At 39.7% G+C, this 13864-nt stretch overlaps 1 protein-coding gene across 1 annotated transcript; it reads right to left on the reverse strand.

The window, feature by feature from the left end:
• Positions 1–4962: 4962 nt before the first annotated feature.
• On the reverse strand, positions 4963–6655 carry LOC141704674 (uncharacterized). The gene is made up of 2 exons (XM_074507873.1): positions 5774–6655; positions 4963–5601 (listed from the first exon to the last, which is right to left on the reverse strand). The coding sequence occupies exons 1-2, from the start codon at positions 6653–6655 to the stop codon at positions 4963–4965; spliced, it is 1521 nt and encodes a 506-aa protein (XP_074363974.1).
• Positions 6656–13864: the final 7209 nt, after the last annotated feature.

Here is a 13864-nt window from a genome sequence, read left to right on the forward strand (position 1 = left end):
TAATCAGCATTTGACCCGCATTGATCCAATACCAAATTTTGGGTATAACAACTACCCCCAAATTCCACTTGCAGTTGAAAACAAAATTGGAATTTTTATCCTTAACACCGTGGGACAAAATTTGGCTCACAAACATAGGACGCGTCATGGAGTGAGGACGCGCCTTCCTTTTATTCTATTGCCATTGAATTACAGCTGTTGCACACGTCAGCATACCCACTCCTCTATAAATACCCCAAAAAATAAAATTTCTCCACCCTTTCTCCTCTCTCGCAACTGTCACCATCACCGCCGTCCAAGCAGAGATTTTAAGCTCAAGGATTCGATCATTCCTCCCCCTATTCTCCGATTTCCTTAGTTTAATCAAATCCCCAACTCACAAGGTATGTAAATCTTTCATTATTTCTTAATTGCACCGAGCAAATCGACTGCAATAGATAAAAAACTGTTCATGTACTTAATTTCCCCACGAACTGTTCTTCATCTTTAATGTGTGTGTATATGTATGTATCGATTAAAGCAACATATATTGCTTCTTTAATTCCTGATTATATGTTTCTAGGGTTTTATTGAATTTCCCCCAAATTGCTTATAGCCGATTAAAATTCCTATGTATTTTTGCTAGTTTAGGACGCGTCTACCAACGCGTCCTAGTGCTTGTCTATCGCATAGATTAAGGACACGGAACCATACCAGGACACATCACACTCGTATGACGCGCCTTCATATTGAATTCCTTCTTTCCACTTTATTTATTCTTTCTTTTACTATTTTTAATATCTTTTCTTTTATAAACATGGACGCGTTCTTAAAATTTTCTCCTTTCTTGTTTCAGCTGGAGGTTGCGTCTTCTTCTCCTTTTCATTCTTTTAAGGCTCTCAACAAGCGTATAGGGGTCTACTCCCCTCCTCCCTTTTCTTTCGATCCCCAACCATCTGACTTCCATAGGACTACTCTCTTTCTTGAGACGGAAGCACGCGTCTTCGAGTCTCTCAAATCAAAATCATCGATCATGGCAGACTCTAGTTCTGACTCTATGGATTATGTCCCTATAAGCGCCAGGATGAAAAGAGAAAAATTAAAGCGCAAAAGAACTTCAATTCTCAATACTAGGTCAACCATCGAAGATTGGTCTGATGATGAGATCATCCCCACAACCAGCCAACAACCCTTACGTGTGATTGTTTCTAATGAGGACGCGTCTCCTGCTCAAGCATCATCTCCAGCCAGGGACGCGTCTCCTGTTGAGGATGCGCCCTCACCTCATAGCGAGGGTGAATTTGGGAAAAGAATCCCTCATCCTGACAAGTACCCCATCTCCCCTCAACAGTCTGTCTCCCCATTGGAGCAGTGGGAGCCAAGCGATGTAGAGCTCGATTTTGATTGGAAAGAGCTAGAAGACCTCCCTGAGACAGAGAAGAATGTTTGGAGGAAGAGGGAAAATAAATTAGCCTGTGTTGGCATGAAATCTACTGCAACAGATTTGGAGATTGGCTGGATGATGAAGTATTATGACATGGAAGGCATCTGGGCGCGTCCTCTTAGGATGATGAGACCCCACATCTTTAACATGGAGAATCTAAGGATCCCAAGAATGGTCCTCACTCCAAAGCTCATTTACTTGGGTGTGGGCGCGCCCTTGCACCCGTACATCAAGAAAATTCTGAAGTGGTATGATGTGGCTCCAGTCCAACTGTCCCCAAACTCATACAAACTAGCATGGGCCTTGTACATTATGTATCATAATTTGGAGTTGGGCGCGCCCTCCATAAAAGAATTCAACTATTTCTTCAGCATCAGGAAGTCTATCCCAGGCTATCACTTCTTGGTTGTCAACAAATGGTTGAACAATAAAGGGTTTAATGAGGGAAAGATCAGCCACGAACGAGACTGGAAGGAGCCATTTTTCTATATCTATGATGTTAAAAGGACTTGCGTTCGTTTCAACTTAGAGACAAGTAAGTGCGACGTCTAGTGCGCGTCCCCTTCTGCAGGGCGCGTCTTCTCTTTTGTTATCTTTCTCTTTTTCTCTTTTGTAACCCCCATCTCTCTTCCTTAGATAAAAGAACCCATAAGGAGCTGTTAGGAAGAAAGAAAAAGAGAGCAGAGAAGGTGTTGAAGTATGCTGAGAAGCATTTTAACCTTAAAGATATGATCATGGAGGCCAATCTCAAAAATATTGGGGCTTTGTCTGCAAGGGTTGGTTCCATTTATAAATAACATTATTTTTACAATGGAAAACCCGTCCTAACTGCTTCTGAGAAAACTAGAAGGCTCAACGCAACATAACTTGTCCAACTGGACATTAGTAGACAAATGGATTTAGAGCAAGGTAAGAATCATTCGGACGCGTCCTTCGCTCATGATGTGTCATGCATATGTTCTTCCTTTCTCTTACATGCATACCTTTAACTTAATCTGACTTGCAGATGTATCCCACATCTGTGTTTTTGTTTTGGGCGCGCCTTAGCATTAGGGCGCATCTTCTTATAATATTCATGGCTGATGTTGTTAGTTTGTTACTTATACTTTCCTCATAGCCCATGTTATAGTCAATGTGTCCTCTAGATATGATGCATCATATGGTATATATACATGCATTCTTCATGCCTTTACATGCATTTTACTTGACATATATATATACTGACAAGCTATAAATTCTGTTCTCGGCGCGTCTTACTATTAGGACGCGTCCTGGCATCCCCTATAATACTGTTGCATTGCATATTTTTCACAGGGTATGCCATACCATACAGGACGCGTCTACATTAATCGGCTAATTGTTTTTCCATATTTATGTCACAAATATGAATTCTCTTCCAAAAGGATTTGCTATTAGGGCCACCAAAAAGCTGAGAGCCAGGAAACAAACTCCTGTTAAGACTGATCTAAAAGTCAAAGACCCCCTGCCTGCTGTCACTCCTCCCCCTCCACCAAAAGTCATTGACACCACAGTGTTAGACATCCCTGATAAGGAGGACGCGCCCTTAAAGCATCAGGAGATAGTGCCAGATGAGCAATCCTTTATTCTCAGATATCTGGGCACTTCCTTGGCTGGCGACTTCACTGAAGATGAAGTTCGAGGCTGGACTTTCAGGACAGAAGAACAAATAGAGCAAACCATGATGAAAGCCGCAGCCGAGCTCCATTTGCACGCCAGGCAAAGTGCCAACATGACTGCTAGGCTCAGGGCGCGTCTCGCTGTCACTGACATTGCTAAAAGCCAAGCAGAAGACAAAATCAAACTTTTGGAAAAGAACACTACTTTGCTTATCCAAGAGAAAGATGCTGAGATCAAGCGACTGCAGGAAGACATGACGTGTCTTGAGAGTGAGAAGGCGCTGCTTGAAGGTAATATTAACTCTGTGGAGAAGGCCATGGAGAGTGTAGTCACTCTAAATTCTACCATGAAGCTGGAGCTTGACACTCTGAACGATGACAAACTGAATGGCTGGAAAAAAGAGAAAAAATTGGTTTATCAGAATGGTTTTGCAGCTGGGTTTGAAGAGTGGTGTTCTGGGTTCATAGCCAATGACCCAGAGTACACTTTTTCCAAGTTCGACGAGGACAACCGGAAGTGGGTAAATGATTTCAAAATCAGGGCCGCAGACTCCATCAAAAATAAGAGAATTATCCTTGGCTTGGAAGAAGATGACGCGTCCTCAGCGCCTTCTCCACTTCAGACTCAGCCTCCTCCAGACAACCAGGACAAGCCCCAGGACGCGCCTCCTGCTTAGGGCGTGTCTTACATTTATTCATGCAGTTTTTTATCTGAACTACTCTAAGGGTGCAGGCTCTTTCAAACCTTGCAAATTGTAATGATTATCTTTGAACTCTGTTTGCTTGCACTTTTTTATGATCTCTCCTTTAATTATCTTCATGCATGTTATGTTTTTCTGACCATCTTGTTTACCTATAGTGGGCGCGTCATTCGCTGAGGACGCGTCGTATTTTAGATCTTGCTGTTATTCCCTTTACCATTACAAGCTAATAAGGTGTCCTGTAAGGGCGTGTCCTCGCTCTGGGATGCGTCTTCCTTACGCAGTAATTTCTTTCCAGCCCCATAACCACGTGGACGCGTCCACATATTCTGCACTAGCTCATTCGCTTTGATTCTTGTAAATTTCTTGCGTGATACGCTCTTTTTACCAGCATGATAACATGCCGCAGTTTTATATTTAGGCCATATGAATTTGTGCGTCCTATTATTTTGACGCGTCTACCTTTCATCTTTAAAGATAAGCATTTTTGATATATATATATATATATATATATCAAACTGGACGCGTCCCTAATATGGACGTGTCTTCTTTTTTCAATTTAGAATAATTAATTAAAGGAGCATCAACCTAGATAACTTGGGCGCGTCCATTGACCCAAGACGCGTCCTATTTTCCATTTTTTACTTGGATTTTTCTTCAGTATTTTTTTCTATAAATATGCATAAAGAACTCATTCTCAGGGCGCGCCCTGTGATTAAGATGCATCACATAACCAAACAAATCAAACAAACAACCTTTGGAATTTTTCTAAATTTTTATTAATACTGTGCTCTGGTGTCAAAAAGTGCACCAGTCCCACGACTACTATACTCTGTGGGGAATTTATTGAAAAAATGATCCTTCGACTAGTTCTAAGGTAAGTAGTACATGCACTACCCCCTAGCCTAGGAGGAATTTTATTACTTCTAGACTATAATCGGGGCACAACCCTAAGTATATAATAATAAAAAAATATGTAAGGGGCAAAAGCCGCGCCTTACTGATAATACTTTCAGAGATGTTCCGCGTTCCACGCTCGCGGAACCAGCTTTCCTTCCAAATCCTCAAGGTGATAAGTCCCTTTCCACATGATTGCTTTTATCTTATATGATCCTTCCCAATTAGCTCCAAACACTCCATACTGGGGATTCTTTGTGTTTGGCATCATCTTCCTAAGCACCAAATCCGCTACCTTCAGTAGCTATCCCTTTACCTTCTTGTTGTAATACCTTACAGCACGCGGTTGATATTTCACAAGCCTCAGCTGGGAATTTTCCCTTGTTTCTTCCAAAAGATCTAAATGAAGCCTTTGATTAACCTCTACATCTTCCTCCGTGTAACGATCTCTACGAAGTGAGCCTGAACCAACTTCCACAAGGACCATAGCTTCATAGCCGTAAGTTAGTATAAATGGGGTTTCTCCCGTAGTAGATCGTAGAGTAGTGTTGTAGGACCACATCACTTTTGGGAGCTCATCAGGCCAATTCCCTTTGCGCTCTTCCAGTTTGGTTTTGAGGGTATGCTTCATTATTTTATTCACAGCCTTTGTCTGCCCATTGCTTTGAGGATGATAGACCTCTGCAAACTCCTTCTTGATTTTAAGATCCTCACATAACTGTCGCAACTCCTTGCTGACAAACTGCTTTTCGTTGTCAGACATAAGTTTGTAAGGGATTCCAAATCTGCACACGATGGAGTTGAAGACAAAATCTCTGATTTTCTTTGCGGTGATAGTCGCCAATGGCATAGCTTCGACCCATTTGGTAAAATAATCAACCACGACCACTGCATACTTGACATCCCCTTTAGCCTTGGGCAATTCTCCAATAAGATCTATTCCCTACATGGCAAAGGGCCAGGGGCTCACCATAGGTGTTAAGAGCGTCGCTGGCATAGATGATAATTCGCAAAGCGTTGGCAGCGATCGCAGGCTCTGACGAAGTTTGCGGCATCGTCCTTCATGGTAGGCCAATAATAACCTTGACGTAAAACTTTCATCGCCAACGAGTTACCCCCGAGTGATTACCACAGATTCCTTCATGTACTTCCCTTAAGATGTAATTCCCCTCTTCTTCATCGACACATCTGAGCAGCGGTTGATTAAAACCTCTCTTGTACAAAACCTCATCGTACACCACATACCTTGCAGCCTGGTAGCGGAGTCGCTGAGCCTTAAACTTATCCTCAGGAAGTGTTCTCTTGTGAATATAGGAAAGAATAGGCGTCATCCATGTTTCCTTGGGAGCCTCATATACTTGCATCGCCTCTACCTCTGGGATGCTGGGAATTTCCTGGATTTCTAAGGGTATAGATCCCAACAACACAGCCTCCTGTTGGGATCCCATTTTTTCCAGGGCATCCGCGTTGCTGTTCTTTTCCCGCAGTACACATTCCAGCCTAACCTCTCTGAACTTTCCAATCAATCGCTGCTTGCATCTCAGGTACAACTCTGTCCGCGGTCCACGAGCTTGAAACCCTCCATTCACCCGGTTTACCACCAACTCCGAGTCGCTCTTTGTAATTAGATTCCACACTCCCATTTCCAAAGCAATCTTTAAGCCACTGATCAATGCTTCATATTCTGCATCATTATTCGTTGCATAAAAATTAAAGTGAATTGCACTCATCAGATGATGGCCTTCCGGAGACACGAGTACTATACCCGCGCCTGCTCCTCCATTGTTAACCGCCCCATCCACATGCAAGATCCACCAGGGATGTGGAAACATTTCTAAAGATTCCTCAGTATGAGGGGGATGCAGCACTACTAAAGTCTTATCGTCAACCGCATAATCAAATTCCAATAATAAGTCGGCTAAGGCCTGTCCTTTAATTGCCGTACGGGGCATGTACTCCAAGTCAAACTGTCCCAATTCCACGGCCCATTTCAGCATTTTCCCCGATGATTCTGGGTTGTGAAGGACTTGCCGCAGAGGGTATGCTGTACGGACTTCAATTCTATGAACTTGGAAGTAGGGGCGTAGTTTTCTCGACGCAAGGATCAAGGCTGTTAGGAATATATGTGCATTAGTTTGATGATATGTTTAACAAAACACTTAAGTAGAAATCTAGTGTTTGTAGCCACAACGGATAAGACCATTTTGGCTATCCGTTGATGGTGTAGCTTTACTTAGAAATAAGTCTAGTGTTGTAGCACATTTCAGTCTCTGAATTTGAGATATAATTCTTAAATGTTGAGGGAAATTATAAGTCATGTTGACTACTAGAGGATATGCAGATAGGAAGGCCAATTGTAAATATTTCATGTCTTGTAATTTTGTATAAATGAAATGGTGTCAACGGATAACTTAAAGACCTTCAACGGATGAGAAACAAAGCTTCAACGGATGTCTCTAAAGCTTCAACGGATAACATCCTTCAACGGATGAGTGCATCAATGGATAGAGCTTCAACTGCTAACAAATTAACGGATAAAGCCATCAACGGATGAAGGCTTCAACGGATGTTCTGTTAAATAGCAGTTGACAAGTGGTAGTTGTACCTACAAACAGAGGCACATGGGTTGACAGAGACAACTGAGATGTGGTAGCCTATTTCAGGAACATCAGAAAAAGCAACCGTTCTACTCTAGTATAAAGAGGCAATAGTCAACAATGCACTGGAGTAAAATGGAAAAGAAACAAGTGGAGAACTTATTTTATTATAGTATTTTTATCTTTGTCTTCACTTGTAAACTTGGTGATATATAAACCAAGCAGCACCTAGTAATTAGATAAGAATTTTTCCAGAGCTGTTTAGAAAAATCTTGAGAGAAAAATTATCTAGTTTGTACTAGGACGCAGCTGTGATCAACTTCTTGAATCACAGATTTTCTGAAATACCATCTCTGGTGGAACAACAATCCACCAGAAAAGTTTTTAAGGTCTGTTGTGTTCTTTACATTAGTGTTTGAATATATATCTGTCTGTATTAGCTTAAAGCAATTCATACACTTGTTTGTCTTAAACACATAGCCTTTGAAACTGCTCAAAACTAGAAAAAGTTTTGAGATTTACATTCAACCCCCCTTCTGTAAATCTCATTGTTAGTCCACTAGGAATAACAATTGGTATCAGAGCAGGATCTTGACACACAAAGAGTTTAAAGATCTTGGAAACTAACAAAGATGAGTAAGAAGGATATTGGAGTAAAAATCCCAGTTCTTGACAAAGACAGTTATCACCATTGGAAGGTGAAAATGCACCTTCATCTACTCTCCCAAGATGAAGGTTATGTAAACTGCATTGAGAATGGTCCTCACATTCCCCACAAAGTAGCCACAGTTGCTACAACCACAATTGCTGTTGGTCAATCCATTCCAAAACCTAGAGTAGAATGGACAATGGAAGACACAGAAGAAGTCCACAAGGATAAGAAGGCTATGAACATTTTGTTTAATGGTCTTGACAAGGATATGTTTGATAATGTGATAAATTGCACAGTTGCCAAAGAGGTTTGGGACACAGTTCAGCTACTGTGTGAAGGTACAGAACAAGTAAAAGAAAACAAAATGCAGCTTCTCATTCAACAGTATGAGTATTTTCATTTTGAAGAAAATGAATCTTTAAATGACACATTCAATAGATTCCAAAAGCTGTTGAATGGACTGAAGCTGTATGGTAGAGTGTACCAGGTGAAGGATTCAAATCTTAAATTTTTAAGATCCTTGCCAAAGGAATGGAAACCCATGACTGTCTCCTTGAGAAACTCTCAAAATTATAAGGACTTCACTCTTGAAAGATTATATGGAATCTTGAAGACTTATGAACTAGAGCTGGAACAGGATGAGGTATTGGAGAAGGGAAGAAAGAAAGGAGGTTCAGTTGCCTTGGTAGCTGAAAATGAGAAAGAATGCAGACAAGAAACTGTGAGATCTACATTAAACTCCAAAGATGGCACAAGCAAATCAGAATCAAGCAAGGGTAAGGAACAAGTTGCTGAGAATGAAGACAACTCCAGCCAAGATGACTCTGATGGTATTGATGAGCATCTTGCATTTCTGTCCAGAAGATTTGCAAAGATGAAATTTAGGAAAAACACTAGAGCCACTAAACCTCATAAGAACATGGTGAACAAATCCAAGTTCAAGTGTTTCAATTGTGGTATAAGTGGACACTTTGCAAGTGAGTGCAGAAAGCCAACTTCTGAAAAGAAGAAATTTGACCAAGTAGATTACAAAAAGAAATATTTTGATCTGCTCAAGCAAAAGGAGAGGGCTTTCATGACTCAAGAAAAAGACTGGGCAGCTGATGGAGAAGAAGAGGATGAAGATGTGGAATATGTCAACTTGGCTCTCATGGCTGATTCTGAGGAAAATGAAGTTAGTTCATCAAGCAATCAGGTAATCACTACTGATTTAACACAGCTTACTAAAAAAGAGTGCAATGATGCTTTTAATGACATGTCTACTGAACTGTATCATTTGCGTGTGTCTCTTAAATCTCTTGCTAAAGAAAATAGTAGGATTAAAGAGAACAATTTGTTTTTAAGTGATAGAAATGCTGTGTTAGAAGATAAGTTGATTGACCTAGAGAAAACTAAGCTACATTGTATATCTGTTGAAAATGAACTAGCTGAATCTGTTAAGAAAGTAGAAATACTTTCTAATCAATTAGAGAGAGAGCAAGAGGTGATTAAAGCCTGGAAGACATCTAGAGATGTTAGTGCTCAAATTGCCAAGGTCCAAGGAATTGAATCATTCTGTGAGACTGCCTGGGATAAAAACAAAAAGAAAATGGAATTAATTGATGGGCTGTCAACGGATGTGGAATCAACGGATGATGAAAGTTATCCGTTGAAGGAAGAAAAGGAGCATCCGTTGAAGGTTCCTCAATTAAAACAGGCAGATGTTTCTAAAAGTGAAAATCTAAAGAAACTCAACAAAAAGTTTGGTTCAACTTCCAAGAACTTTGTCAAAGAAGAAGCAAGCACATCCAAAGATTTCAGTAAGGTGAATATAGGACACATGACCTTAGAACAGTTAAAGAATAGGCTCAAAGTGGTTGTGGATAAAAAGGAAACTAAAAGGAAATCTAATAGAAATGGGAAGGTAGGGGTTAACAAACATAACAATTACACACCTGATAAGTATGCTCCTAGAAAAAGCTGTGTGCATTATAGTAGTGTTAATCATCTATCTGCTAATTGCAAATCTATTAAGAAAACTCCCATTCCTATACCCTCTTCCATGCCTAATATGTCTGCATCACCTCTGCATGCTATGCCTGTTATGTCTCAACAGAATCCTTATGCACATTTTGCAAACATGCCATATTTTAACAATCCTTATCTTGCTGTATTTGGTATGCCTCAAATGCCATACAATATGTCTATGTGGAATAACATGTTTGCACAATCCATGCCTTATCAAATTCCAAATGTGCTAAATGATTCTGTGACTAACCCTTCACCTCAACCAACTACATCTAAGATCAAGGTTGACTCAAAGTTACCTAAATCTAAAGATGCAGGTGGAATGAAGTCTAGGAGAAAGGCTAACAAGAATGGACCCAAGGAAACTTGGGTACCAAAATCAACTTGATTGATTTTATGGTGTGCAGGGAAAAAGAAGAAATCTATGGTATTTGGACAGTGGCTGTTCAAGACACATGACAGGAGATTTCTCCCTGCTCACAGAGTTTAAGGAGAGAGCTGACCCTAGCATAATCTTTGGAGATGACAGCAAAGGGTTCACTATGGGATATGGCTTGATTTCAACAAGGAATGTCATAATTGATGAAGTTGCATTAGTTGATAGTCTCAAGCACAACTTACTGAGCATCAGTCAACTATGTGATAGAGGGAATACAATTTCCTTCAATTCAGAAGCTTGTGTTATCACCTGTAAGAAAGACAACAAAGTGGTTCTAACTGGAGTTAGAAAAGGAAATGTGTACTTAGCTGACTTCAACTCTACAGATGCAGAATCTATTACTTGTCTCTTCAGCAAAGCAAGTTCAGTTGAAAGTTGGCTATGGCACAAGAAGCTATCCCATTTGAATTTCAAGACAATGAATGATCTAGTCAAAAAGGACTTAGTTAGAGGAATTCCTCTTGTTGAATTCTCAAGGGATGGTTTGTGTGATGCTTGTCAGAAAGGCAAACAAAGAAAAGCATCATTAAAAAAGAAGCTTGAAACAACAATTGATGAACCATTACAGCTGCTACATATGGATTTGTTTGGACCGGTCAATGTATTGTCAATTGCAAGAAAAAGATATTGCTTGGTGATTGTAGATGATTTCTCAAAGTTTTCATGGGTCTATTTTCTTGGATCAAAGGATGAAGCAAGTGAAATCATTATTAATCACATCAGGCAAGTCAATAATCATCCTGACTTGAAGGTTAGGAATATCAGGAGTGACAATGTGACTGAGTTCAAGAATTTGACAATGAGGCTGTTCTGTGAAGAAAATGGAATCATGCATGAGTTCTCAGCTCCAAGAACACCTCAGCAAAATGGGGTAGTTGAAAGAAAGAACAAATCTTTAATTGAGGCTGCCAGAACAATGCTTGAAGAATCAAAGTTACCAACATATTTATGGGCTGAAGCTGTTAATTGTGCCTGCTACACTCAGAATATTTCTTTGATCAATCAAGCTAAAGGCATGACTCCTTATCAGTTGTTCAAGAAAAGAAAACCAACTCTAAACTTTCTTCATGTATTTAGATGCAAATGCTTTATACTGAGAAATCAATCTGACCATAAAGGGAAGTTTGATGCAAAGGCTGATGAAGGGATATTTGTTGGTTACTCAGCTGGAAAATCTTATAGGGTCTACAATCTAAGAACCAACATTGTTATGGAATCTGTGCATGTTGTGTTTGATGATAAAAAGATTGATGGACTAACAGATGAGGGACACCATGAAAGACTCAAATTTGACAACATTGAGATATATTGTGATGATAGTGAAGAGGAGATTGATGGAAATGACACTTCAAAAGGGATTCAAGATATGCCCTTGGATAATGCACAAAATACTGCATCCGTTGAAAGTCAGAATTCTGCATCCGTTGAAAGAGGCAATGCAGTATCCGTTGAAAGACATAGTGCATCATCCGTTGAAGTACATAATGAAGCATCCGTTGATCATAGTTCATCAACGGATAATTGACTTACATCATCAGTTGATGGAACTCCAAGTTCCCTGCAAAGGACCAACAACTCAGGGGGAGTTTCAACTGATCAACACTCTGTCTCACATCATGACAATACTGAGGCCACCTCATCTAGAGCACATCTTCCACCTCAAAGGAAATGGACCAAGAATCATCCCTTTGAACTGATCATTGGTGATGCATCATCTAAAGTGCAAACAAGAAGAGCTACTCAAAATGAATGTCTGTATAGTAGTTTTCTATCTCAGGAGGAACCTAAGAAAGTGGAAGAAGCCTTAATGGATCCAGATTGGATATTAGCTATGCAGGAAGAGCTGAACCAATTTGAGAGAAACAAAGTTTAGAAGCTGGTACCCAAGCCAAAGAATAAGAGTTCCATTGACACAAAATGGGTATTCAGAAACAAGATGGATGAAAATGGCATTGTCATAAGGAATAAAGCCAGATTGGTTGCTAAAGGCTATTCTCAACAAGAGGGAATAGATTTTGATGAAGCATTTGCTCCAGTTGCAAGACTTGAAGCCATCAAAATCTTTCTAGCTTATGCAGCTAATGCCAATTTCAAAGTCTATCAGATGGATGTCAAGAGTGCATTTCTAAATGGGGAATTGGAGGAGGAAGTTTATGTAAGCCAACCTCCAGGTTTTGAAGATCAAAATTTTCCAGACCATGTGTATTATCTGTTGAAAGCACTCTATGGACTAAAGCAAGCACCTAGAGCCTGGTATGAGACTTTGTCAAAGTTCCTTCTAGATAATCATTTCACAAGAGGTACTGTTGACAAAACTCTCTTCTTTAGAAATGTTAATGGCTCTAAGATACTTGTACAAATTTATGTAGATGATATTATATTTGGATCTACAGATGATAAGCTTTGTAAAAAGTTTGCTAAATTAATGCAAAGTAAATATGAAATGAGCATGATGGGAGAGCTAACTTACTTTCTTGGGTTACAAGTTAAACAAGTTAGTGGTGGAATTTTCATTAGTCAAACTAAATATATTTATGATCTTTTAAAGAAGTTTGACTTAATGGATTGTTCACCTGCAAAAACTCCCATGGCCACTGCCACTAAGCTTGAATTAAACAAGGCTGAAAGTCTGTGGATATTACAAGTTATAGAGGCATGGTTGGCTCACTTTTATATTTAACTGCTAGTAGACCTGATATAATGTTTTCTACATGTCTCTGTGCTAGATTTCAAGCTGACCCTAAAGAATCTCACTTAGTGGCTATTAAAAGAATTTTCAGATATCTCAAGGGGACTCCAAATCTAGGAATTTGGTACCCTAGAGAGTCTGGTTTTGATCTAATTGGCTACTCAGATGCAGATTATGCAGGTTGCAAAATAGACAGGAAAAGCACAACAGGCACCTGTCAATTTCTAGGGAACAAGCTTGTATCATGGTTCAGCAAGAAGCAGAATTCAGTTTCCACATCAACAGCTGAAGCTGAGTACATTGCAGCTGGTAGTTGCTGTGCACAAATACTATGGATGAGGAACCAGTTATTTGACTATGGTATGACTGTTGACAAAATTCCAATATTTTGTGACAACACAAGTGCCATTGCCATTACTGAAAATCCAGTGTAGAACTCAAGAACCAAGCACATTGATATCAAGTACCACTTCATTAGGGAACATGTGATGAAAGGTACAGTGGAACTTCATTTTGTTCCAAGTGAACAACAAATTGCAGACATATTTACCAAGCCACTTGATGAATCAACATTCACAAGATTGGTAAGTGAGCTAGGTATGCTTAACTACTCTTAAAATTCATGTCCTTATTATAATTTGAATTGAAGCCTGAAATGTATTAGCTGCTAGAACAAATTTGATTTTTAACACAGATTATTCAATCAACGGATATTCCCTATCCGTTGAAAGTCAAAATTATTCTGTCAACGGATGTTCATTATCCGTTGAAAGACATATACATTTCTGGAATTTTTTTTTATCCGTCAACGGATAAAACTGA

This window comes from Apium graveolens, unplaced genomic scaffold (assembly GCF_009905375.1).
Source record: "Apium graveolens cultivar Ventura unplaced genomic scaffold, ASM990537v1 ctg8126, whole genome shotgun sequence".
NCBI lineage: Eukaryota > Viridiplantae > Streptophyta > Magnoliopsida > Apiales > Apiaceae > Apium > Apium graveolens.

Coding starts and splice junctions, on each gene's coding strand:
- LOC141704674 (XM_074507873.1), bottom strand. CDS start 6,655: ATGCTGAAATGGGCCGTGGAATTGGGACAGTTTGACTTGGAGTACATG. Junction 5,602..5,773: donor TCTGTGGTAATCACTCGGGG/GTAACTCGTTGG, acceptor TTTGCCATGTAG/GGAATAGATCTTATTGGAGA.